Source organism: Rhyacophila brunnea, unplaced genomic scaffold (assembly GCF_057557595.1).
Source record: "Rhyacophila brunnea isolate RB1 unplaced genomic scaffold, BYU_Rbru_1.0 scaffold_1, whole genome shotgun sequence".
NCBI lineage: Eukaryota > Metazoa > Arthropoda > Insecta > Trichoptera > Rhyacophilidae > Rhyacophila > Rhyacophila brunnea.
The window spans coordinates 12,177,629-12,204,561 of NW_028232751.1; the positions used below are offsets into that span (position 1 = coordinate 12,177,629).

Below are 26,933 nucleotides of genomic sequence, written 5' to 3' on the forward strand. Positions count from 1 at the left end.
ATGTTTTTGTCAATGATAAAGAAAACATCAAGATTTTTTTTGACACCAATTGGCACATTAGAGGTATTTCGCGTGCAGCGGCGATAATATATACGTTCAATTTGATGACCATCTTATAAGTGTAGAACTTTTTGATGATGATGAAATGTTAGTTTCTGTAAGTGCCAATTAATTTATTGATGAGAACGAATAGGATGGGAATTATGAAATTGAGAGACGAATGCATAACAGCTCTTGTTCCTACCGCTTCGGAAGCAATGTATTGTGTTGGGGTAGTTCGATATTTCCTTCAGTCATGGAATACTCCTTTTCAATAAACTATCCGAATAGGAATTATACATCAATATTTGAACAAGAAAGAAGAAAACATTGTTATAACAAACTTGTATATAAGTATATTGGTACGGTATTCATAATTAATTCAAAGTTTGTGTGTTTTGTTGATAAATGAGTTAGTTTGAAAACTACAGGTTTTTCAAGTATTACTTTGGATATGAGGAAGTATTTTTCCCGGTGTCTGAGATTACATTGTAATCGAACACTACTATATGAGAAAATATTGGCTACTGCAATTTATTACAGTGTCAAAAATTTCTAGTAAATAAGTTCAAGACAAATTTTATGAAAAAAATGCATTTATATGTAGGCATATTTACCATCTACTTATGTTTTTTTGCTGTGAAAGTAATTTACTTAATATATTAACGTACGTACATTCTTTAAGTTTCAATCTAATTTTTATTCTTATTTTTTTCCAATGTATATATGTAAACCAGTCATTTCATATCACCGATCATTTTTTTAATTATATCAGTACAATAGTTATATGTTTGCATCTAGAACGATGCATTTTTCGCATATATTTGATTTTTGATAAGATAACAAATGATGACGTAAAGTTAATGGACTCGATAATTTAGTGGTGCATTTGAAAATCCTAGGACAGTAGTTATAATATGTAAAATAAGCTCTGCTATTATTAAGTTATATTTTAATATTAACAGTTCCAATGTTTGCACATTGCTGTTCTCTTAGTTCTCCGTTATAAAGTCATTTTAAATATTATATAAGTTGATGATTTTAAAGCTTTAAGTAGATTTTATATAATTAAGACGATTACCTACCAAGATGAGAGTGAAGAAAAAAAAAGCGAAAAGGTTTTGTTTTCAATTTAGTTTTCAGCCGTCTACTTTTGCAGAATACATTTTGAAAGATTTGCAAATTAACGTATAGATAAAACAATATTTATTTTGAATATAATATAATATAAAAAATGATACCATTACAACTATTATCATACGGTGATCATATTATGTTCTTTAACTTAGATGATAGTCTTGTATTTTAGGACAAAGTCTTTAAATTTATTTTAGTTGGGAAACCCAATTGTGACGCTATTTAAAATACAGAAACTATGACATAAAACTCATGCGCGTGATTCATATTGGCGAAAATCCGGAGATATTAAATGAAGCCTTCTTCCACGTATAAAAATGACAACGAAAATCATCATCACTAGGGTCACTAATTTTCAGGCAAACCCAGAGGATACACTATTATTGTTTACTTTTTCGTATACAACAGTGGCAAATACGTCAAACTGAAATTTCCATCAGCGATTGTTTGGGAAAATCACAAAAGGCTACACCCGCGAAGAAGATTCAATATTTTTCTGATCAATTTATATTATTGCATGAAATGTGATTTCAATTATTTTAACGATTTTTATATAACTTAATTATTTTTAATGTTTTTACGTAAGCATGATAATATGTTTTATCAGAAGTATATAACACAGGTAGACGTAGAACATAGAATTTCTACATCTAACAAACACCAAATTGTTATTTACTTTTTTATATAGTGGTGATACGTGTTTTTGGAGAAGAAAAATATCGGAATTGAATGTGTTTTCACTTAATTTTATGTGTGATTAAGTTCTGTTTGTATAATATCAATCATCCCATTTATATTAATTTCATTATAGAATTGGTACCTATATAATGTAGTGTATTTAAAGTGACCAAACCTTTTATCTATACATACAAATTTGATGTAGTATTTCATATGTTTTTTTTAAGTATACAAACATTCTTATTGTATGTATACTTGCAAACATTGCATTTAGGTCGATTTTCGCATATATTATTATGTATATATACATAAATGGTTAAACTTTCTGTTTCCATATGAAATGGTTATAAATACAATATGAAATGGTTTAAAAAATATTTTTTTTTTTCTTACAAACGTTTTTCAGATTTATTCTTTATTATTGTTAGAAATGATGATCACCGTAATAATTATATAGTATGATGGCTTATTATTGGTTTAATAGTGTATAAGAAATGAAATATGTTAGGATATTTTCGATATTACACACGAAAATCTTACGTTTTGTACAAACCTAGGAACGTCCAAAGTACATGGTACTGAAAACTTAAATAGTGTTAATATATTATAAAACAAATGGTAGAAGCAATACTTTTGAGATCTTAAAACAAACAATTATTCAATGTAGGTACCTACCATATAAGTGGCACATTTTTAATGGCAGCGAGGGTGGGTTTTAAAAATGAATACTAATTTTCCCGTACATCAATTGGCATACTTGGGCTGTCTTATATGGCATACTTCGGTGAATAAACTTTCTCTATCATAGAATTAAAATATTTTTTTTTGGATTGATTAATGTAGTACCTACATATCATGAAATACTAATGACGATTTCAAACATTTCTAATCTAATGACATCAATATCAATTTGAAATGCAAAATAATTTACTCGTATGTAGATACACACGTACCAAATTAAATTAACTTGAACATCTATGATAAAATTAATAACGTAGCAGGCCGTATTCTATTGACTACATTTTAATGCGTTCAACGCAACTAGATTATTTTATAACATCTATATGTGAAACGTCACATCTGGAGAGTAATAACATTTATTTATCTAATGACTAAACGATGACGTTTTTGCTACATGTTTAATAGTAAGTATGTAATTTTTAAGATCAAATTCATTGAAATGGATAGTTTTTTGAAGTTTTCAATATACTTGAAATATATAGAAGGGTAATTTGAATTTATAATCATTTTAATATGATTTTTTAGCAAATAGTTATTTTTGATAGTAGAAAGGTAATCAGCGCTGAATATCTATCCAATATTTTGAAGAAGTCAATATTTAAACAGATTGCTGATTTTTTTTGTAGGTGCCGTGCACTCAAGCAAAAAACGTAGGGTTCCTAGCTCGTCGTGGAGGGCTGTACACGTTATATCCGGGGATGATGTGAACCCTGACAACTCTTCCTGGGCGAATTACCATACGTTGTCGACGAGGATTACCAGCGTTGGTCTTCAAGAAACAGTAGTTGAATAAACGAAGGTATGACTTGCGGAAATGGCGATTGGTGGCACTGTATAGGAAAGGGCTCATGCATGACTTAATTATTCCAATCCAGGCCGAGATATAAAGGAGTTCGTCAGAGATTACAGTAAAGACAGATGTTAATAATATTGTTATGAACGGCATCCACATTAAAACAAACAGCAGGAAGCAGTAGAAGTTGGATTTAATTAAACTGTAGTCGTTCATGAGAGTATTAGATGGCCTGTAATTTGCCCGTCGGCAGAGTTTGGTGATGTGATTGACGGACCAAGAGTACATAACAAATGAAACGCAAATTGGAATAAATATAAATACCGCTATTACAATGAGTTGGACAGAAATATTTCCGCTGGTCTTTCGGCCACAGAAGTCATAACCGAGAGTAAGCTGAGCATACGCAGCTATCATCGTGATAGTCCACAAAGTCATCAACAAACTACCGATGCCCCGAGGTGTTATCTTCAATGTTCGGTTTCTGGCTACACGAGAGTAGTTTTCCACGGATGTTATCTGAAACATAAATGCAATAGCTTTATTACAATTAAGCATTACGTAAAAGGTAGAAACACAGTTATGTGACTATAAACCAGACAATGGAAGCCGGATACGGGAAATGGTCGATTGTCTCCGATGAGATATTCCAAATGGTTATATTTATCTCAATGTAGCTACATATTTTTTATGACATTGGATGATCATATCATGCGTTTTGTCTTAAGGCTTTAATTTTAAGGCCAACGTTTCCTGCTTCCCATGCCAGCTTCTCGAAAAGATTTTTAATATCCCCTTCCGATCGACCTATATCGAAACCGTCAAGTTAAAATATTTCATATGTGTCATGAAAGATGTGCAATTCGATTTTATTTTAGAGGCCCTGGAAACGAAAATCAAAAGACGATACAGATAGCCAACAAATGTTACTTTGTGAATCCGTAAACATCTGATATCGAAAGTGCTATTTCGGAACAAACAAAAAAAAACAAAATAATACTGATACCAGTTCTCATAATATGTGGATCAGAATGTTGGGTCATCAAAAGTCTGAAAATGGTCCTCTGATACGAAGCCATCTGGGCGGGAGTGTCGGGAAACCCAAATTGTGGTGGATGTCTTATTTCCCAGTCCGGTTTAAAAACAGGTTACATCATTGCATTCGAAACTAATCAATAACTAGCACTACTATTGTAACTCACACTTCTTTAGTTTTGCAGGCTTTAGTTTATCTCACATAAGCGATATTAATGAAAAGTAATCAAAAATAAAAATGGTTAGTTTTGGTTATTTAATAAGAATCTTATTTGTTCGTATGAATCGGCCCATCAAACCTGGTTGCCACAAGGCTAAGTTTTTTAATTAAAAAAAATAAGGCGTCTTATTGCGAATGCAAAGATCACTTTACTTAGTTGTTGTATAGACTTATTATTTATTAACTGGAACCATCATTTTTGTTAATACACCGTGCTTCTCTTTCCCGTGGGTACTTTTATTAAGTTTTTGTAAAATTAGTTAAACCATACTTGAGTGCGTGGTGACTTCAGCCTTGGGAATTTCCTTCTGAAACATTCCCAGGCGTAAAGAGCTGGTGTTACTTCACATGAAACGTGGGGTCTCGTGAAACGGTAGATAAGATCCTCCTCTCCACGGTCGCCATGGCTTCACCCACTCCAATTGGTCCCTGGTACATATTATTATGCCACATAAATTTGATGATGAGTTTATCGATCCCGCGGGTTAAATAGCATATATGTGGTCGCTTAGTGCCCATTGGGTTTTACTGTAAGACTATATGTGTCATATCTGACCTGTTAAAATTTTGACCGTATTGTCAAACTATAATATCACAACGCGTATTATTATTTTCTCCTTATTAACTGGTATCTTTTCTGGTCTACAAAAACACAATTACAAACAAAATCACAAAACACAGTTATTTATTTGAAAATATGTATGCATAGTATGTGCCAACTGCAATCAGACAGGTCGATTTCTGTCTTGAACAACTGTAAAACGTCTTCCATACTTTCTTCTTCTTATCATGCTATCTGCTAACAGAGATCATCTGCTACCCGAAGTAGTTTGGTGGACCTGCACTCGTACTAAACACGGAATTTATTAAGTCACAAAACGTGGCACCATCCTTTGCTACGTCCGCTATTTATCAAGTTGGGGAATGCTGTACTTTTACATCTCATAACGTGGCTGAGCTACGGTTTTTTGGTATTGATAGTACGCAGAACTCCTCGGTCCACTTTCATTTATTTGAGAACGTCAATATTTGTCACCGGGTCAGTCTAAGGAATTTTGAGGTTGCGTCTATAAATTAACATCCTGAAAGCCTCTACTCTCCGTGACAATTCATGATTTGGCGTCCATACCTCCCCATAGCATAAAATAGGATTGACAGAAAATTACAGAAAACCATACACAGTATCACATTTAGGATAATGTCACGTCACGATTGCAAAGGAGGCGTCTAATTTTGTGAAAACTTCTACTAAATCTTAATAAAAAATACTCCAAATGTGAGTGAATACTCGGAAAAACTTTAAAATTGGTGTGACTATTTTTCATATAACATTTATTCTCATTTTCTAAAAGATTGATAACGAAATTGCAGGAGCTACATTTTCTGATACTGGACCGATTGCATTATTTATAAGCTACGCATTTTACAGTGAGTCAAATACGTTGGTGGAATAATGGAAATAGAGGTGAGCAGGTACATCGCTTTAAGAATAAACCATCTCTGGACAAATTTCATAATGTATCGATGGATGAGATAATCTAGCTCAGCGGAAGGACGTGGCATAGAAACATATAAGAAGTAGTGAATAGAGAGTGCCTGAGTAGGGATTTCAATACCGAATGATTATATCAATACCGGTATTTATCGAAACATAGAAACAAAGAAGCACATATCAATAAATATAACTATTAAAATCTATTTAAAACACTACTTTGACCTTTGTAAATATGAATGGATCATAATATTTTAGAACTGCTAATTTTTACAAATACTATGAGTCCGGGTATAGAATAATCTCTCTGAAATTCAACGTTTTTTGGACGTACTATCAATGTTGCATCAATAGTTATAGAATAATTGGAAATATTTGCCATGAATGTTATCTTTTTCTAAATATGTAAATGTATGTTTGAGGGACTTTGTTTTAATGTTATTTAACTTTTGTTGGTTTCAGTCAATATATTTGCGTTTTGGCAGCATAAAACTCATATGTTAAATTTAATATACAATATAGTAGTAATGAAAAAATAACATTAAATTCATTTTTGAAAAACATAATATACTCGTATGCTTTCTTAATATCAAAAATGCCGGTGTTTAGGATTTTTGAAACCGGTATTTCGGTATCGATAAATAATTGACTACCGATTTTTAAATATCGGTATTACAGTCCCTGTGCCTGAAGTAATGATATGTATGTGGTGAATACCAACTGATTTACATTTTATAAAATAATCATGAGATCGTAACTAAGTAAACGATATCACGTGCAAATATGATACGTAATATTTGATAACATTTTTGAATAAATATTTTTAGTAAATCTGTGTAATCTGTAGAATGAAAAGTCTAACAATGTCATGCTGTTATCACTCAAAAATGACTTAAACAATGGTAATTAAAATTTGTGTAGCTTATAAAATACTGTACTTATAGGTACAAATTTAGTTGATTTGTATCTTCTCTGGTTCTGTAAAAATATAACAATACAATGCTTTGCAAAACATTTTTGTAAATAGCGCTGTTACTCTGAAACCTTCACTGATTGAATCCTATTATGTTTTATAAAAATACGAAACAAATATTGGTCGATTTACTTTTCCAGATACTCGAATTTTGACATTCCAATATTGGTCATATTAAATTTATACGTTATCAAAGGTCAAGAATAGTAATAAAATATGTAATTGTGAAGTGGTATATCAATAAGAGCTGACATTTTTAAATTTGCCGCCATTCCGCATGTGTCACTTTGCCATTTGAAATTTGTCATACATAGTCTAGAGCAGAGGTCTTCAAACTTTGTCGACTTACGGAACCCTTAGAATTATAAGTTTTTTTCGGGAAACCCCATCCTATCCTTAGAAAAATATATCTTAAAATAATTACACTTTTTTACATATTTGTCGAAGTCTAGGTCTATTTGTCGATTTTTTTTTTGACTCGAGGAACCCCCAGAGAGGTTCCGCGGAACACAGTTTGAAGACCACTGGTCTAGAGGTATGGTAAATAATTACAATCGGGCAGATAAATGTATGTGATTTTTTCGGATGAAACCAAGTGAAATCAATCGAACAAAGCAGTTACGGTTAATAAGCAAAATAACGAGATTTCAGGATTTGACAATGCACAACAATTGGTTTATCAGAAACTAATACGTCATGAAAAGTTACGGTTTGGTATGGTTTCTGGGTGGGAGGTGTCATCGGGCCATATTTTTTTGAAAATGCTATTGGAATTGCACTGATGGTGAAAAGCAACCATTGCCGTGACATGATTACATTTGTTTGCAAAAATTGGAAGGATATGGTTCAGCAAGATGGCACCACCTGTCATGAACAAACACGGACGTTATTGCAGACCAATTTTCCTGGTCGTATTATTTCCAGTGGCGGCTCGTCCATGTGCACTGCGGTAGTGCAGCACCCCCAAGTAAATTGAGACAAATATAATATTATAATATACATAAATTTATGTATATTATATTCTTCTTGTTGTGCCATCCCCTAGCGGAGGTCGGCCACCATTAAGGCGATCTTATTTTTGTCGTCTGCTACCCGGAACAGTTCAGTGGAGCTGCATTCTTACCAATCACGGAGATTCTTAAGCCACGAAATGCGGCGCCATCCTCTGCTACGCTTCCCATTGATTTTTCCTTGAATGACAACTTGGGGAATGCCGTATTTTTGTCCTCTCATAATGTGGCCGAGGTACTGTAGTTTCCTGGTTTTGATACTACGTAGAACTTCTCAGTCCTTCTCCGTTCCATTGAGAACTTCAACATTTGTCACCCGGTCAGTCCAAGGAATTTTGAAGATGCGTCTATATAGCCACATGTCGAAAGCTTCAAGTCTCCGTGACATCTCTTGGTACATATTATATGAAAATATAATGCGCCAGAGCGAGGGAAGAAATATGGGTATAATGATTTATTAACATTGTTGAAATTTATTTTTGCAAGCAATTTATGCAAAGTTCTTTATTTTAATTATTAATATAATAAATTATTTATATTTATAAAGTATAATAATGAAAAACATTTATTTTTATTTTTAATCAACCGCAGTACCCCCAAATATATTATTCACGAGCCGCTACTAATTATTTCCCATTTTGGCGACTTTAACTGGCCTCTGAGATCACATTCTGATTTAACATCGTTATAGCTGTTACTTTAATTTGTATACAAAAAACAAAACGGTTAACTCTTAACGAAACAATATTTACCTACGTACTATATTTTACAGGTAGGTTTTCAATGTATATAACTTTTAATGGGGGGAAAAAAATAATAAATATAATCAAGTTTCCAAAATATATACTTTATAATAAATTATGGGGACTAAGAAATCTGAAAATTAAAAGTTTTTATGCAAATACTTTCTCAAATGCTATCAGATACTTTCAATATATCGTATAAGTGAATCAAGATGACTAGATTTAAATCTAAGACAATGATGCACACATCAAAAGTCCATCATTGTCATAGAAGAGAGCGTTATTTTTGCATGTTTTACCAGACATATCAACTAAATCTTAATATCGTCACTGTTCTGGCAGAAGACACTAATTCTAAAAAATGACACATTGAGTTAGTACCAAAATGTTCCTTATTTCAAACTTTACCGTCTGGAAACCTTCTTAATAAATAAACAGTCTTTATTTTCAAGTCATCCTTTTTACGATTACTTAATAAACTCACATGATATACCATTATTTCAAACATTTTAACAACTTCAAAGTCAAATTACTCAAAACTAGTATTCTCCAGTTACTGTGTTCTGCCAGAACAGAGACGATATTATACATATTGATAATAAAACTTAAGTGTCTGTTCGTGATTAGGATATGTTTGCCCTTTGACCATGTCCATGATACGTGAGCACAAAATAGACTTTTTTTATGTTTGTTCCGCTATATATATGCATAAAATTTTGCTTAAGATTTCTTGAAGGATTATGATTTGACAATTAGACCAACTCAGTTTTGTGATATAAATCGGAAAATTATACTACAATTATAATATACCTATATTGTACTAGGGTAGTCCAAGAAGTACCCGACCTAACAAAGAAAACACAAAAAAATGGGAAAAAATATTTTTATTTCTTTACGTAGTCTTCTTTTAGGTCGATACACTTTTCCCAGCGATGTTCAATAGCTTCGATACCCTGTTTATAGTGAGAATCGTCGAGCTTCTCAAAATAGCCATCGGTTGATGCAAAATGCAAACTCCACCTCTTCATTGTTGGCAAATCTTTTACCACCGAGCCATTTTTTGATGTTTGGAAACAGAAAATAATCCGAAGTGGCTAAATCTGGTGAATAGGGTGCGTGAGGAAGCAATTCGAACTTTAATTCATTGATTTTGGCCATCGTGATAACGGATGTGTGAACTGGCGAATTATCCTGATGAAACGAATTTTTCTTTTTCGCCAAATGCGATTGTTTTTTCTTGATTTCATCACTCACACGCTGCAATAAGTTTGCATAATACACGCCGTTGATTGATTTTCCTTTCTAAGACAATCAATGAAAATTATCCCACACGCATCCCAAAAAACTGACGCAATGACCTTGCCTGCAGATGGAACTGTCTTCGCCTTCTTTGGAGCCGATTCTCCCCTTTCAGTCGATTGTTTTGACTGTTCTTTCGTCTTAGGTGTAAAGTTATGGATCCATGTTTCATCAATGGTTATGAATATACGCAAAAATTCTGCTTTATTGCTGTGAAACTTCGCCAAACACTCGGTTGAAACATCCTGACGATGCTGTTTTTGTTCCATTGTGAGTAATCGCGGCACCCACCTTGCGCACAGCTTTCTCATGTCCAAATTTTCAGTCAATATGTGATGTAGGTACAGCATTTTTTGAAATGCCTACCATATCTACAAGCTCACGCAATTTCAGTCGACGTTCATTCAATACCATTTTGTGGATTTTCGTCACCATTTCTGGCATGGTCACCTCATTTGGTCGACCACTGAGATGTTCGTCTTGGCAGCTCGTACTGCTTCGTTTAAACTCCGCCACCCAATATGTTACTATTGTGAACAAAGGAACAGATACCCCCAGAGTAGAATCTAGCGCCACTTTGATATTGGTTGGACTGAAGCCTTTCAAATGAAAGTATTGTATCACATAACTATGACCAATTTTTTCCATGTTTACAAATTCACTGAGAGCGTTCACTGTTGATGGCTAACAAATAATTACTGAGCAACGTAGCGTCGTCAAACTTCAAACTTAGGCTTTATAAGGTTGGTACTTTCTATCATGGTCATTATTTTTAACCAATAACTGCTATCTATACGTGAGGTCGGGTACTTTTGAGACTACCGGTATAACACTACTCCAATAATAACGTTTAAAAAATCGTTAATAATAACGCAATTCAATAAGCATTTCATGTAAGAACTACTAATTAAATTCGTTACCGGTAGATTAATTAGAAAAGCACATTGGCGCGAAACCAGTGGTTACAGGTTTAAGTCTCGTCGGATGTCGTATTATTTTTCAAAAAAAAAATTTTTTTTACTGGGTGTATATATAATAATATATGAGATGTCTTCAAAATATGTATCCTATATAATATTATACAGAAAGTAGTTTCTTATTGTTTTCGTTCCTTGTTCATACATAATATAGATAGATATGTGTCATAAATAATATAGATATCGATCAATAATTAAGAGTCAACACAACGTTCAGAAGAATAATCCTACATTTGTTTTTAGTTGGTGTATCAAAAACTATGTTTAATGCATTACAAATTACATAGGATGTACTGTGCAATGGGGTAAGGTTTGACCGGTACTATTTTCAAAACATTTTGAACTTAGTTAAATAATCATTCCGCGAGACTATTTAAATGATTGTTCAAAAAGATACCGCATTTTTTGTAATACGTGCCTATTTAAAAACGGTCGATGTAATTATATATTAATAATATAATACGATGATATTTTCATTCGATACGATACCGACACCAAGTATTGATACTATTTATGACGACCTGAAAATGTCAACTAAGACCATCTCTACCATCTTAATAATTGTAATGCAAAATAATTAGAAAGAGATTTATAATAGATATATACATACACATGAATACAACCCAAAATAGCATTAGTCAAGAAGCCAATAACAGAATTACTCTAGCAAATGAATCATTTTATGGTTTAAATAAAACAATCTCAAATAAAGTAATACAGAACCTTCAGATATATTTATCAGAATGTTGAGCCTAGGGATTGCAATACCGAATGTAAAGGTGAATACCTGTTTTCGGTATTTCTTATTGAATACCGGTATTCGTTAAAACATAAAAAAAGAAGTAAGTACTACTTATATCTATTAAAAAAAATTAAAACATTAGATATACCTACAGTTATTATGTTGATATTTAAAAATATCTATTGTTCATAATATTGTAGAACTGGTGATTTTTATAAATAATTTGAATATATTGATGATTTTAATAAAAGCCCTCAAAAAGGCTAGTTCATCAAGTGCAAATAAATGCGGCTACAGAAAAAGCTTCTTAAATTTAACGCTTGTACAGTCACCGTCACCAATAACAATAGAATAATTGAACATTTTGTCATTTGTTTACTACCTGTTTGGAAATTATAATTTAAGATAATTTATCGCGACAATTACATAATTAATATTATATTTGATAGATTTTGTTTTTTCATTATTTCACATCTGTTGCATTTGCATTTCAGCAACACATAACTTATAATTCATTTTCAAAAACATAAATTAGTGTGCTTTCTTAATACCGCAAATTGCGGTATTTTGAAACCGGTATTTCGGTATTTATAAATACTGGAATACCGGTATTACAATCCCTAGTTATCAAACAAGATTAGAGGTGGCTAGATATCTGTTAAAGGAAACTATTGAGAATTAAGTTTTATGACAAAACTGACTTACGGCCATGGCTATATTATTGACGCAGAACGTCATAATAATCAGGAACCACTGCATCTTGCATAGATACGATGCTGGCTCGGTTCCGGAGAGGATGACAATTGTAGATGTCGGGATCACAACAGCGGTCATCACCAAATCTGCGACGGCCACGCTCACCACTAAAGAATTCGCTGAAATTAGAAATACAAAAAAAACTATCAAACATGGTTATTTTTCATCAGTGATACTTAATTTAATTGAGTTATGTAGCTTGGTTTCAGTGTTGTGTACTATAAAATGAATGATACGGCATGTCGGTTTAAATTTCAATTAATGAATCAACAATATGTATTCTATAACATGATTAATATGTAGATTTTTGACAAATATCTGTTTTTTATACTCCTTTTTTCATGTAGATTAATAAAACAATATTAAAAAAAACCTATCAAATAATTAATTCGCTGAAAATAATCAGTCACTATAAATCAACTTTAAATATTATATTCTATGCTTATATCTATTTTATTAATAAAAATGAATCAGTTATGGATGTTTTGATGGAATACATACAATATATAATAACTTATTCTATACATCATGATGCTTCATTGTATGTATTTATTATTTTAGATCTTTTTTCCTAGAGATAGTGATGAAACATAATAGCATAATACATTAATTAATATTTAAAAAAAAAAAAAAACATCATTGTATTATATTAAAGCACGTTGATGGAAACTTTTGTATAAAATAATGAAAGCAATCATTAAAACGGGTAGTTAATAAATAACAATGTGAAACTATCTAAGTCGGTCGCTTTTCCAATTGTTTCACAGGTATATTTGGATCCAAGGCGTTGGTAATTATCACGCTGTCGTCGTTAATTCTTCTCCTTTAAAGTCCTCAATGAAATTCGAGTAAATGACAGACAACCAATCTTCGTGAAATAGAATTCCACTAAAATGCTTCCACACTCTAGAATCGAGACACCACGAAAAGCAAAAATACATAACAGGTGAATTTACCCGTTTTCTTCAAATATTCATCCAACATGAACGAACTAATCTTAAAGACGTTTCCAATGCATCCAACAGTAGCCAATATTACGAGCCAGATAAGTCTTGCAGATCGCGACCATGACTCCTTCAAAGTCACCGGCGAGACGATCGTCGAGATTGTCGTGTTAACCATTCTCCGCCTCCCTGAAACATAGTAAAATAACAGAATACATCTTATTATAGCACAACCCACGTTAACAAGTGGAAGTTTCAATAAATGCGACTTCTTTCTATTCTTTTTGCGTCTCTTCTTGCATATTGGTTTTTTTTTTTTTTTGAAAATGTTGTAATCTTCATCAGGCTCATATATACGGATCGGAATCTTGGGTATTATCAACAAAGATTGCAAGAAGCTAAATATTTTCGAAAGGAAGATAGTCAAATAGATCTTCAGTGTTCTATGTGATCTTAAAGATCACATTGTATAGTGATCCTGTTATCCTACTCATGAAAGTGGGGGCAAGTTTATTGGGCAGCTCATATTTCAAAGATGGAAGGCACCCATCCACCCAAGAGTATCTTCTTCAATACACCAGACAGGAAAAGAAGGTTAGATCGACAAAGGCAGCATCTCTGATAATAAAGCAGTGAAGGGACCATGCGGAAGACAGATTGGTGTGGAGACTTTCATGGAGGTAGCCAAGACACACATTGGGTTGTTGTGCCGATGATTTTGATGGTGATTCCTCGTATCGCAAGTGGGGGTATAGTTGACAACTCTATATTAACGATAATAGAAAATATTCACTTCCTTTACTTCTTTTAAATGGTCTCTATCATACCACCTCTTCCACTGAATACTTTTCACTTCTTATTATGTGAATTATGTATTCAACCTTCCATCTTTTTATTGTGTTTAGACGCTCTAATCGTACGAATCAAGTATCTCTGTGCATGTTAACATGTTGAACTTATGATCAACAATAATTGGAACGTATTGGAACAATAATATTACAAAGATGGGTTGTTTGTTATTTATTCATCTTCACTCGAGGTTTAGAGGTTAGAGTCACAGAAACATATATCCTGGATCCAAATATACATGTTGAAAACTGATGCTATCCTAATTTTCAAACCAGCTAAGAATCGAAACCATTTTTTTTTAAATTAGACAAATATTTTACTAAATTATAACGGAGTATTTAGATCTACAAAATAATACAAAAATACGATTTAGTATATAATCGAAATGAATGGATTAAGTGTGTTTTCTTAAAAAAAAAGTACGTTATCACTAATATTATTTTCATGCACATACTTGATAAATGAAATTAATTATTACTGGCGTTGACACAATCACTTGTGGCTACGACCGTTGATAACCATAAGATCCGGACTGCAATTCACATATTGTTTGTATGGGACGTTTTAACACTGTGTTTGTTACGTCGCCAGTTTGTGTGAAACTGCCTCCAATATGCCTATAAACTAATCAGTGTGATGCGAGAGGCTTACAACAAGTATTTGCGCTAAAATACTATACGTATGTAAATTTATAAATTAATATATTTTCTATATGTATAAGTAAAATTTCGTATAAGTACAATCTTATTACGAAAGCCTATTACAGGATTTATGGGATTAAATTACATTACATACATAATGGTGCGACTCTAAATCTTCGTTGATATTAAGTTTTCATCACTAATCGGTGGTTTCCTGGTAAGCTGTAATTATTAACTAGGGTTTATTTAAATATATTTGAATTAAAAATATCATGATTTAAACTAGAGATAGTATATTGAATATAATGACATAACTGCGTAGGTGAGAGAAATTTAATTAACTATACCGACACTCTAAATAATGAGTATAGAGTATAGAGTAGGGTGCTTGATGGAATATAAATTTAAATTCTTATGGATTTAAGTTTTGTATTATTCTATTTAAGTGGTTTTTTCGACCCGGGCATATTCAGTCGTTATATCACAAATCGTCGCTATAGGATTGGTTTGTCGAATATCCGTTTTTGTCGAAATTGACTTTTGAATGCAGAATGATTTTTTGTATCTAAATGGACCAGAACCATCCTTTTCTTTAAATTGCTTTGTAATGAAAACAGCATTCACATGCTGTAAAAACAACAATTTAAATACCTTCATGCATTTAAATATAAGATAATCAAATTTGTTTTTCGTCTCCTAAACATTTGGCATTTGGTCTATTCGACAAACCAATCTACAGTAACGAAATGATAAAGGCACACTGACAACGAATACAGTTAATAATGTCAGTGTGTATTTACCATTGGTGAGCACGCATAGTACCCGAATATGCCAAAAGGCACATTCACACACGGTTATACGTTTGAGTTGCGCACGCCGCTCAACGCTCCGCCGAACACGCCCATCCTGGACTTGGTCACGTGAATTTCTTATTTTAATAAGTAGTTAAAGCCATAAACAGTAAATTACGATTCTTGTTATAATGTTTGCAATAATTACGGTTGCTTCTTATCCTAATTGATTAATGAGTGCAAAGTGCCAAGGAAAGAATGAGAAAGAACACACATTTTTTATCGTATAGTAATAATTTTTTTCAAGTCGAAAATTTACATTTTTATTTTTAAAACTTTAATACTCAGTCGAAATAATCACCCATAGGGTGTATACGGCAATGGCAGGGATTCTTAGAGACACCAAGTGATATATATAATATATTATAATAACCATTGTCACATGATTTATATTTAGGAAGTAGTTACTTAGTAAAATCTATCTATATAGCAACCGGTAATAAGAGTAAATTGACATATAATATAGTTGTATTCACCTCAATACTGTATGTTGATATAAATTTAATGGTGAGTAATTTAATTTCTTATCAAAAATTAAGCTTCACTTGGTTTTGAGATTTAGTTAGTTATTCGTTATCCATTAGAATATTCACATATATTCGTACTAAGGGAATACTAATCCGCTATTAACTCTGTTTCTGAATCTGTCGCGTTACCTGAATTCACTTTTCACCTACCAAAATTTACTATCTCTATTTTACATCATCGCAATATGCAATATTAGATTAAAATACAGCAGAGAAATTCAAGGATATAATATTATATACAATACACCACGTTAGATTTAAATATAATATTTAATACAATATATTTATTTTAATCAAATTCAAAATAATTAATTTAAATTAGCGAACATTCAAAATTAAAAATTCAAGATATTCACAATGTGACATGAAACATACATTGGGAGTGACATGTGATAATACATAAGTGTGAAGAAATGCACCGAATGAGCAAAATATACTTTGTTTTAAGAATTTATAGAGCTTCCTCCTGAACTCACCCATGCTTAAGTGGAATACATCGATATCAAGACAGTTATTAGCATCACCAAATGGCAGGTTAGTTCTGCACCTTGGGAGAACAAACAACTGACGTTCAGGGCATATTATATGCATTATATCAACACTCAGCAAGAATTAAAATACTGCTGATAATAAGGTTACTAAAATTTCAGTGAGTGGAAGTAATTTCTCATTGCAGATACATTTCTACCAAATTCACACTTGTGCTTTGTACATTATTTTCCAGGGTTTCACTGGAATAAAGCGTCATGCATCGGTGTTACAAGCCTAAAAGTATTTTTTTAGTACATTGAACCATCATTATTTGCATCAGTCATGGGAAACCTGTGGCCTGCGGGAAAAATCTTCATTTTCAATCGTAATATTGTTAAGTTTCATCAAAAAATAATAATTACATGATATACCTAAATATATTTGTTTTTATTATGAATTAATATTATAATTATATGCCTCGCCTAACTTGTATAACCCACTGACCAAAAAAGGTTTTCCTTGGCTGATTTAGATGGAATAATCACGAAAAATCACAAATAGCATTACTTAAGTAATAAGCATAAAACACAATAATTGCTGGCGGTGAAATAAACAACAATATAATAATGTAAACCACCCCGTCAACACTATTAATCGGGTGTATCAGAAGGTGATAAGAGGGGTGTGCAGTTTTTATATGTCAAGGAATATCTCGCGTGCAACTACACAAGTCTTATGTGGCAAAAAATCGCACAAATAAAATAGGTGACGTGAATATTATGTACACTATTCGTATGGCGTAGCATTTTTTTAAAGAGTTGATGTTGACTATTGTGGCAACCGGATCGCACGATCTGTTAGACTTGAATAGCTCTGCTCTTTCTGTACACAATTCAGGATATTCCTATGACCTACAAATTCCCGATTCAGATTTTTTACAAAAAGGTATGATTGTTGTCGTTTTAAATCCGCCCATTGCAAAAGTCGACAAATTATTTTTTTCCATTTCATATTGACATGAGCACTTTTGAAATTAGAGATTTTTTTTGTGGATTTAACAAGCAAAGAGTTATGTAGCTCCAAATTTGTAGGTCTTGCCACCAAAATTGAGGATTTGGAGAGAGAATAATGCAATTTAATTTCACAACACGGCGGAGCGCTCTGAAAGATCTACATAATAAGATAGATACTACGATTTTTAATACATGGTATAGCTTTCCGAACTCATATTTGAGTCTACATATTATGTATGTGAACAATCATTTTCAAACATGAACAATATAAATAGCATTTAGAGAAGCCAAATAACCGATAAGAATTTGGAGTCACACCTAAAATTGAAAACTACAAGTTACATACCAAACATACAGACACTCTCCAAAGAAATCCAAGAAAGGTCATTGTTCACATTAGTTTTAAGGAATGCGTGAAAATTATATGTAACTCATTTTCTGTAAAAATTATATTTATTATTTCAACAATAAAAAAACTTATATTTGCGTTAGTTTTACTCGCAAAATCTTCTTCACTTGATAAATTAACAATAACATTCACTGAAATAAATCATATTTATAAAAATATATGCATGGCTCTCGAAATTTTTTTTAACCCTTGTGATACTCATATTTGGCTCTTTTGGTCCAAGAGTTTGCCAACCCCTGACCTAGAGCAACGTTTGTCAAGTGGTAGGTTACGAACCAGCATCGGGTCATGAAACCGAAATTCCGGGTCGCATAAAAAAACTATCAAAAACCTAAGTGATTTATTTTTAGGTTTTTATTTTTTCACGAAACATACTTCAAAGATAATTCTCGTGATATTAATAGTAAGTAAAGTAGCAATCATGTAACTGTTTTTAAATTTGCAAGCAAAAGTGAAAGCTGTGACGAAAATCTCAACTCTTGAACCCAAGTAATTACAAAATTACAATGCTTACAAAATGCATGCCTGATAATATTTAAGTTGTTATTAATTATAATGCAGGATTTTTATAATTATTTCATAAAATTGAACTGTCGTATGATATGGCACTCAACGGTATCATTGATAGAATTTTACAAATTTTTCGGTGCCTTGTCATCAGGAGTACTTACCCAAATTTATCAGAAAGTTAAATTAGAAAATTCTAATGTTTCTGTCATAGCCCATAAAAACTGTCTGTTCATTAATGGGTTTCCTAAATATATTATATAAAGCAGATCAGTGGGTCTATTCTATATTTATCGACCGCTAAAGTGATAAAGTGATAGATATTATCAAACTTATGGTAGGTTTGTATCAAAGTATTAGCACTTATTGTAACGATTACAATAAGTTGATTGTATTGTTGCAATAAGTGCTATATTTTAACAGCAGCAAGAGAGGCGCTGTTAAAATGTAACGCTCATTGCAACAATTACAACCAACGTACTGTAATTGTTACAATAAGTGCTGATACTTTGATACAAACCTACCCTAAGTTTGATAATATCTATCACTTTATCACTTTAGTGGTCGATAAGTACAGAATAGACCCACAGAAGTCAAACCGAATCTAAAGGTAAAGTTATCTTTTTATCTAAATCTGAAGTTATCATGTGCATTATATTAAATTTGCATATGTTTTATTTTACGTATATGATATAAAATGTTATAAAAAAATTAATTGGTCACGAAGGAAAAGTATGCAAATAACCAGGTCATCAAGGAGGGGGGGTTGGGAAACGCTGGAAAAGAACGAGGTTATCATCCTCTGAATCACAGTCACAGCAACATAATATTCGCCAATATGATATATGACCATTGATATACTGATATATAGTATATCAGTGTATATGACAAATCGGGAAGACCTTTCAATCGAAGATGTTAAGTAGTCATGAATTCGTATGGTTAAGAATGACATAATATTTTACGGTCAAGTCAATGAAAACGGTCTGCATGAAATTTGTCTGTTGGGATTGGAATTAAGTTCATATTTAGCTTAGAGTGCTTAGACACTGCAACAAGTATAATGTAACATCATAAAAGGACGATATATTTTAAACTGCTTCATCTAATTTAGGGTATTCAGATATAAATCAATATCGACTAACACTGGTGTTCGTAAAATGTGCCGAAAAAAACAAATAAATAGCTCACTTCCACAGAAGATGGAAGTCCCTGAGCTTTACGTTCAGTCGTAGTTTACTCTAACCGTCATGCAGTAGGCTAATTTTACAGTAGTTTAACAATTATACATGAGTGAAAATGGGTTTTTTTTTCGAAACGACAATTATATAAGTATATTTGAGGGATTTTTCAAAATTTTTATTTAACTTTTGTTGGTTTTAGTCAATATATTTGCGTTTGGCAAAATTAATCTAATACACTAGATTTAATATACGATACAATATAGTAGTAAGTAATGAAAAAATAACATTAAATTCATTTTCAAAAAACATAAACGTGTATGCTTTCTTAATACCGAAAATACTGGTATTTTGGATTTTTGAAACCGGTTTTTCGGTATCGATAAATAATTGAATATCTACCGGTTTTTAAATACCGGTATTTTAATCCCTACTCAGCGGGAATCAAACCCGGAATCTCATGTATGAAAGACCAGCGCCGTACGCACTAAATTAGGACGGCCGCTATCTACTGTGCTACTGCGATAACGTAAAATTTGATTATTTTTATAAAAAAATATTTGTTACTTGGTATACAACTATAATTAATATACCATACATAAAAATCATTGCTCCACACTCGTCACGACTCGTTTACGAATTATGTAAGATTATCAGTCAATGTTTCAAAATTAGTAAACGAAATCATCAAAAGTAATCATAACTTTCTCAAAGATAGTAATTTTAAAATTGTTCTCTGAAAGAAGTAAGAAAAAAAAAATTGAAGCTCTGATTCGCTAAGAGTTTATAATTCATATTATATTATATAAATAAAAAAAAAAAAAATCAAATACACCTGTTCACGCTATTATAATTTGGAAATTTTACCAGCAGAGCTGTTCTTTTTTTCCACATTATGTAATATTATACTTCAAATACAATGGTGATCCATAATGACGTAAAATGATTTTCGGTATTTTTGATCCCCCGTCGTCCAATGCCACAAAATCGAACCGCCCGTCCCCATTTGTTAAAAATAATCGATACGTATATTTTTCTAACGGAATATTTAATTTAAAAAAAAAAGAAGATTTATATTTTGATGGTTTATCACGTCACATCGCTAATCCCCCCCCCCCTCCACTATCCCCTTTGTCAAATATAATCAAATTATATAAGACCCAATGACATTAATATGGACGAAGCATCTGGGATCTCACTTTTTTGGCGGGTCTGCCGAATGGCATAATCTGTTCTAACGCCATTACAATAAAGGTGATATTGCTATAAATTCTCGATGCTTCTTGTCGGGTCTGCCGAATGGTTTGGTTCGAACGGGTTCGCTCAAACGAACATTGATACTAGAAACACTGTTCTAACTACATTACCATAAAGGTGATATTGCTATAATTTCCCGATGCCTGATATCGCATAATGGATATTGCGTGACGTCTACCTATGCACGTAAAAATTTTACGTTTGAATTTACTTGCTAGCTACTGTACTGAGTGCGTCGTCCATTAATAATGTCATTGATAAGACCTCTTCATTCAATAATTTTGTGACGTCATATATGGACGACCCCTTACGACTTTAACCAAATCTAGAATTATTTTAAATATAAAAAAAGCATAAGGTAGACTGCCTCTCAAGTACCGCTATATTGTGCAATTATTGTGAAACATGCTCAACGTTTCTCAACATTTATTGTCATAGTACATGTAACACTGTTATGAGATATAGACCATTTTTCATGTAAATCTCGTAAACCTAGTGCATTCCCAGAAACATGGAAATAGGTTTAGGCTAATTTGTGCCGAGCATTGTTACGCGGCATTTTCAAACCCATCAACGAGGTAATCTGTGGAGACGGTAATGCAATAAAAAGCTGTCCGCTCTATCCTGCATCCCGCACATCGTACAGTTCATTAGATTGGCCTACGCCAGAGGTCAGCAGTTTGTCAAGTGAGAAGAGCAAATTGTCAAGGAAACAGGATAACAAAGGTACCAGAGAGCCGCATATATGTAATATACACATTATGTGTATGGATTTTTATAGTGAAAAAGTTCAAATTTTTTTTTATTAAAAAAATAATTAGAACGGCGTCCATGCATCGCTGTTGATAGTAAATAGCTATTTATTTTTAATTGAAAACATGATTGTAAATTTTCATCTGTTTCTAAGTTTATTTTTTACTTGGTTCATAGATAATAATGTTTGTTCGCATATACATATATTATGTGGAGCCAAAGATTGTGAGAATACCAAAACCTAGTTTTTTTTTAACGCGTCATATGTTTTAGGCAAACTATTCCATAAACACATAAGTTATAAGGCTGCTAGAGATGAGGCGAAATTGAAGTTTATGACTGAAGAGCTGCAAACTTCTCTGCATAGACCCCTGGCCTACACTAAAACACTGATTATATAATATTGAAAAGCAAAACTCAGTCACCATACTTTAGTTTATTAATTAATAACGTTCATAATAAATGTGTTTCCCCATGAATGTTGAATACGTGCTTCGTTTACGTGACAGACTTTATTGCAAATTAAGATACAGACGTAATTTTTAAAAAATAACAAAATTCTTTTATCACGTGTTTATTTAAGTGTATCACACTCGAAAGTTGTACACTTACAGCTACACCAAGAATGCAACCTACTTCCCTTACTTGTGTATTGCCTAGCTGGACCATGTACATACGATAAATGAGTCATACATGGCAAAGAAACTGACATACCGAAAGCCGGAAGGCAAACGAAGACCTGGTCAACATCGCACGATATAGAGGAATAGTATCTAAATTTTAATGGATTTAAGTTTTGAACTATTCCATTTGAGTCGATTTTTCCGACCAGGGTTTCGCCTTTTGGCATCTTCATGCGCTGTGTACACTCACCAAAGGCAAACCATACACTGACAACGAACACTCTTAACTCTAGCTTATATAATAAATCAATATTATAAATTTAGAATTTAAATTCAAATTTCATCAATCGGTCGGTACCTAGTATGAATAGTATCAAGTTGTATCAAAAACTAGATAGAAGTGACTTAATACAAGGTGAAAGCAGATAGTAAGACGAGGTCAAAAAATAATTCTTCGATGGAGATAGTGTAAGAAAATAATAAACATGATAATAGAAGATGGAAGTTTGCGATATTAATTCAATATACCTCAACCAAGATTTGATACTTGACTAGGTTTCCGGGAAAGTTCTATCGAGTTTTATACCAAGAATAAACTTCACCGACGTATTAAATTAATTCTAGCTTAATTTTCGCTTGAATCGATGCAGTTTGATTCCCTTGAAGTGCCGGACGGTATCGGAAAATGTACCACGATGTTTACTTGCCCGGTACCTTAAACTTTGTGTATGGAAAGGTATCTAATACACGGAGAAGATGTTTCAACCACACAACTGCACTTTGTCATACCTAATTGCATGATGCCGTACAAATTACATGAACGCCATTTGAGCAATATAGTATATTACTATTTAATAAGCCGCGATTCAGCGTAAGATGAGAGAGATCTTCTGCGCTACTGACGTCTTTGATACTATTCCTATATTGAATAGGCAGGCTTGGTGAATATATTTTTTGCGTCTTCAGTTGTTCTGTATTAAGTATTCTTTATTAAGTATATTTCTGTATTGTGTTATGTACTCAAATATATTTTTTAGTTTCGCCCAAGAGCTTTTACACTAAGAAAAATTACATTTAGAGCATTGTTGTAGCTTTCTTTCTCTACAAAAAATTCCACTATGATCATAATATTAATTTTGTCTATCAAAATGAATAAAAATTAATTAATTAATCATGTTTGATCATGAGAGAACGAAGATTGTATTAACTGTCCTTTCAAACGGGGGCTCCGGATTCGATACCCGGTGAGGTCACAATATATTTATGTGATTTTCTCAAGACTGAGTGTTTGTGATGGTTTCAATTCTATTACTAAACTACTGTTATTGAGTAGCATGGGCTGTTTTTGTAGATATATATAAATCTGTAAACAGATTTTTATTTTTACGAGAAATGGATGTTAGCCGTTTTCCCAACATATTAGGTATATACGAACACAATATCAACTGCTTAATCTGCAAACCGGCTAACTCCGTTTGAGCAAATGTTCAGGAAGGAGAAAAAACTTAATTATTTAACTATCGAGCGAAATTTAACAATTTCAAAAATACACTTTTTGAATTTGGAATCAGAATTTTTTTTACAAATATGCTAAACTATAAATTACTACTCTATTTTAGCTTCCCTTTTATATATGTTACGCCAAATGTGCGAAATCGACTATTACATGAAATGGGCTAAATTTTGGCTAATTCATGTAATAGTCAAGCCTGTTGCCTTATTCATGAATAAGGTAAATTTTCTGCCGAGTACATGAAGTCGCCAGGGCATGGAATTCTTAAACTGTCAACATGACAGCAGAAAAAGTAAATTCAATACGGATGATTTTATTAGTTATAATTGGACATAATATAATATTATTAGGTTAGGTTGGGTTGGGTTAGGTTAGGTTTTGAAATTCTGAATTATTCAACTGAATGTCCATTTTGAGGTTAGCTAACAAGTTTAGTGTCAACAAACTATCAAAAACGTACAATCGGCCATTGCATGTACGATACCCAAGCACGAATCAATACCTTATAATAAAATTCATCCGTTATCATTTATTATAGTTCTAGTTTTTTTGCGCATAGTAAATGGATATGAACGTCATTTTAGTTATTGATTGGTATATTTTTATATTATAATCAATGACATTTGACACAAATTTGGTTAGTTTGATTAATTGTAAAAAATACCACCGGAGCGCGACCACCTATTTCGACCATAGATAATATACGTATATTTTGACCAATCCACGAGCATTTCACATATTTCGTTTAGTTGCAAAAAATACCACTGTAGCGCTACTATCTAATTTGTCCAATGCATGAACAAGGCAGAAAAATTACTGCGGAATTCATGCACTCACCAGATATTTTGTCTAATTCATGAATAAGGCAACGGGCTTGCATTTTTCATGATTTAGGCAAAATTTAGCCCATTTCATGTAATAGTCAATTTCGCACATTCGGCGTAACATATATATAAAGAAGATTTATATAAAGAGCAGAGTTGTTCCATTTACAATATTGGAAATTTGGCACTTGCAGTTGGCTGCTTCGTATGAAAAACGATAACGCATTTATTTATAGGTTTAGAAGTTTGAAATTTTGTATGAGCATAGAAAACAAGCTTTATAACAAAATGCCATCAAAATCTTATTTTTGGTCAAAATTCCAGTTGGCTGGTTTGTAAATTAAGCAGTCGATATGTGAAATTTAAATACGCGAGATTCAATAAATAGTTAAATGAGTTGCTGATTATTTAGCAATGCAAATTCTTTTATAGCTTAGTTCACACTGTAAACCGCAGAATGCAAACACAATTTTTAGATTCACTTTGGCAATTTCGAATCTACTACATATATATTTACATATATATATATATATATATATATATATATATATATTTTAACAATATTCGATTTTACTATTTTTTACTTTACTATAAATATATGAGATAATATATGTGGCCGCGTGGCATAAGCGTTGTACTATAAAGCCGTGGGTCCCAGGTTCGAATCCTGGGTCTGGCAAGTACATATATTGTTTTTCAATTTGTGTGTGTCAGGGTATGGACCTAATAGGTTGAGCAAGTGGCTGACATCCATTTCTCGTAAAAAACAAAACTGTCAATACAAACCTCCACTCTGTGGAGGCCCATATGATCCTATCAGGATCGGACATGATCAAAAAATATATATATATATAGTTATATTAGTTGCCGGTTATTTTTCATTGCAGATTTATTTACTTGTGGTTAAGTTTATATTATTATCCACAAAACTTGTTAGTATATCTCAGCAAATTCCTTAAATTATTGAATTTGCACAAATATATTTTTAAGCTATGTTCGTTCCTAAAGAGATCATAAGGGACAGTACAGTTTGGGTGGTGTATTCACAGAATTTGGTTTTTGCGAGAAATGGATGTTGGCCACTTATTCAAATCATTCGGTTTATACTTGTCCAAATATACAACATGAAAGAAAGAACATGTATTTTATCATACCGATATTTTTTTTAAATATAGATAGATAGTTAGTATTCATAAAAAAGAGTTTGCCATTCCTATATTATAAGACTTTAAAACTAACGAACAGAAAAATAATTTATCGACGGCTGCCATTTTCAAGCACAATACAAATATTTTTGAAATCGCTACCAAGTTATTCCAATACGAAAATTTTACATGACTTACTTTAGTTAGTACATGTTCTACGTTAATTCATATTCACATAATCACAGAAACTTTAACATACCTAGTGGCGAGTTTCCTCTTTCACTTAATTTTATAAACGCCTTGCAATCTTATACATATAATATATTAGTATATCTCAGTTTTTGATCAAACTAGAATGAAGCTTATGATATTTTGTAAAATTAGTGCTCATTATAATAGTTCTTTTTTCTTTTCTTTCGACCTTGTCCGGTCCTAATAGGATCATAATATGGGCCTCCACAGAGTAGTGGTTTGTATTGACAGATTTTGTTTTTACGAGAAATGGATGTCAGCCACTTGTTCAACCTAGTAGGTCCATACTCTCACTCATACACAAATTGAAAAAACAATATTTTTACTTGCCAGACACAGGATTCGAGCCTGGGACTCACGATAGACCAACGCTTAAGCTGCGCGGCCATCGTGGGTGTGTTCTGTGGAGGGTTATTATTTTTAGTTTCAACCGAACACGAACTATTTAACATGAAATTCCTGTTGTCCATCGCGGTTGATGGTTAAGCAGGAAATTTATTATAATAAATTATAAGTATGTGTAGAATATATTATAATT

The 26,933-nt window shown here is 32.3% G+C and overlaps 1 protein-coding gene across 1 annotated transcript; it reads right to left on the reverse strand.

Moving 5' to 3' along the window:
• Positions 1-3,232: 3,232 nt before the first annotated feature.
• LOC147079474 (histamine H2 receptor-like) lies at positions 3,233-16,927 on the reverse strand. Its single transcript, XM_085960767.1, has 4 exons — positions 16,924-16,927; positions 13,592-13,768; positions 12,585-12,754; positions 3,233-3,907 (listed from the first exon to the last, which is right to left on the reverse strand). Exons 1-4 carry the CDS (start codon positions 16,925-16,927, stop codon positions 3,233-3,235), a joined length of 1,026 nt encoding a protein of 341 aa, XP_085816893.1.
• Between the last annotated feature and the right edge of the window lie 10,006 nt (positions 16,928-26,933).

Excerpts from the sequence above, each read along its gene's own strand:
- LOC147079474 (XM_085960767.1), bottom strand. Across the intron at positions 12,755-13,591 it reads TGAATATTTGAAGAAAACGG|CGAATTCTTTAGTGGTGAGC; the intron begins GTAAATTCACCT and ends TTCTAATTTCAG. Across the intron at positions 3,908-12,584 it reads TCAATAATATAGCCATGGCC|ATAACATCCGTGGAAAACTA; the intron begins GTAAGTCAGTTT and ends TTTATGTTTCAG.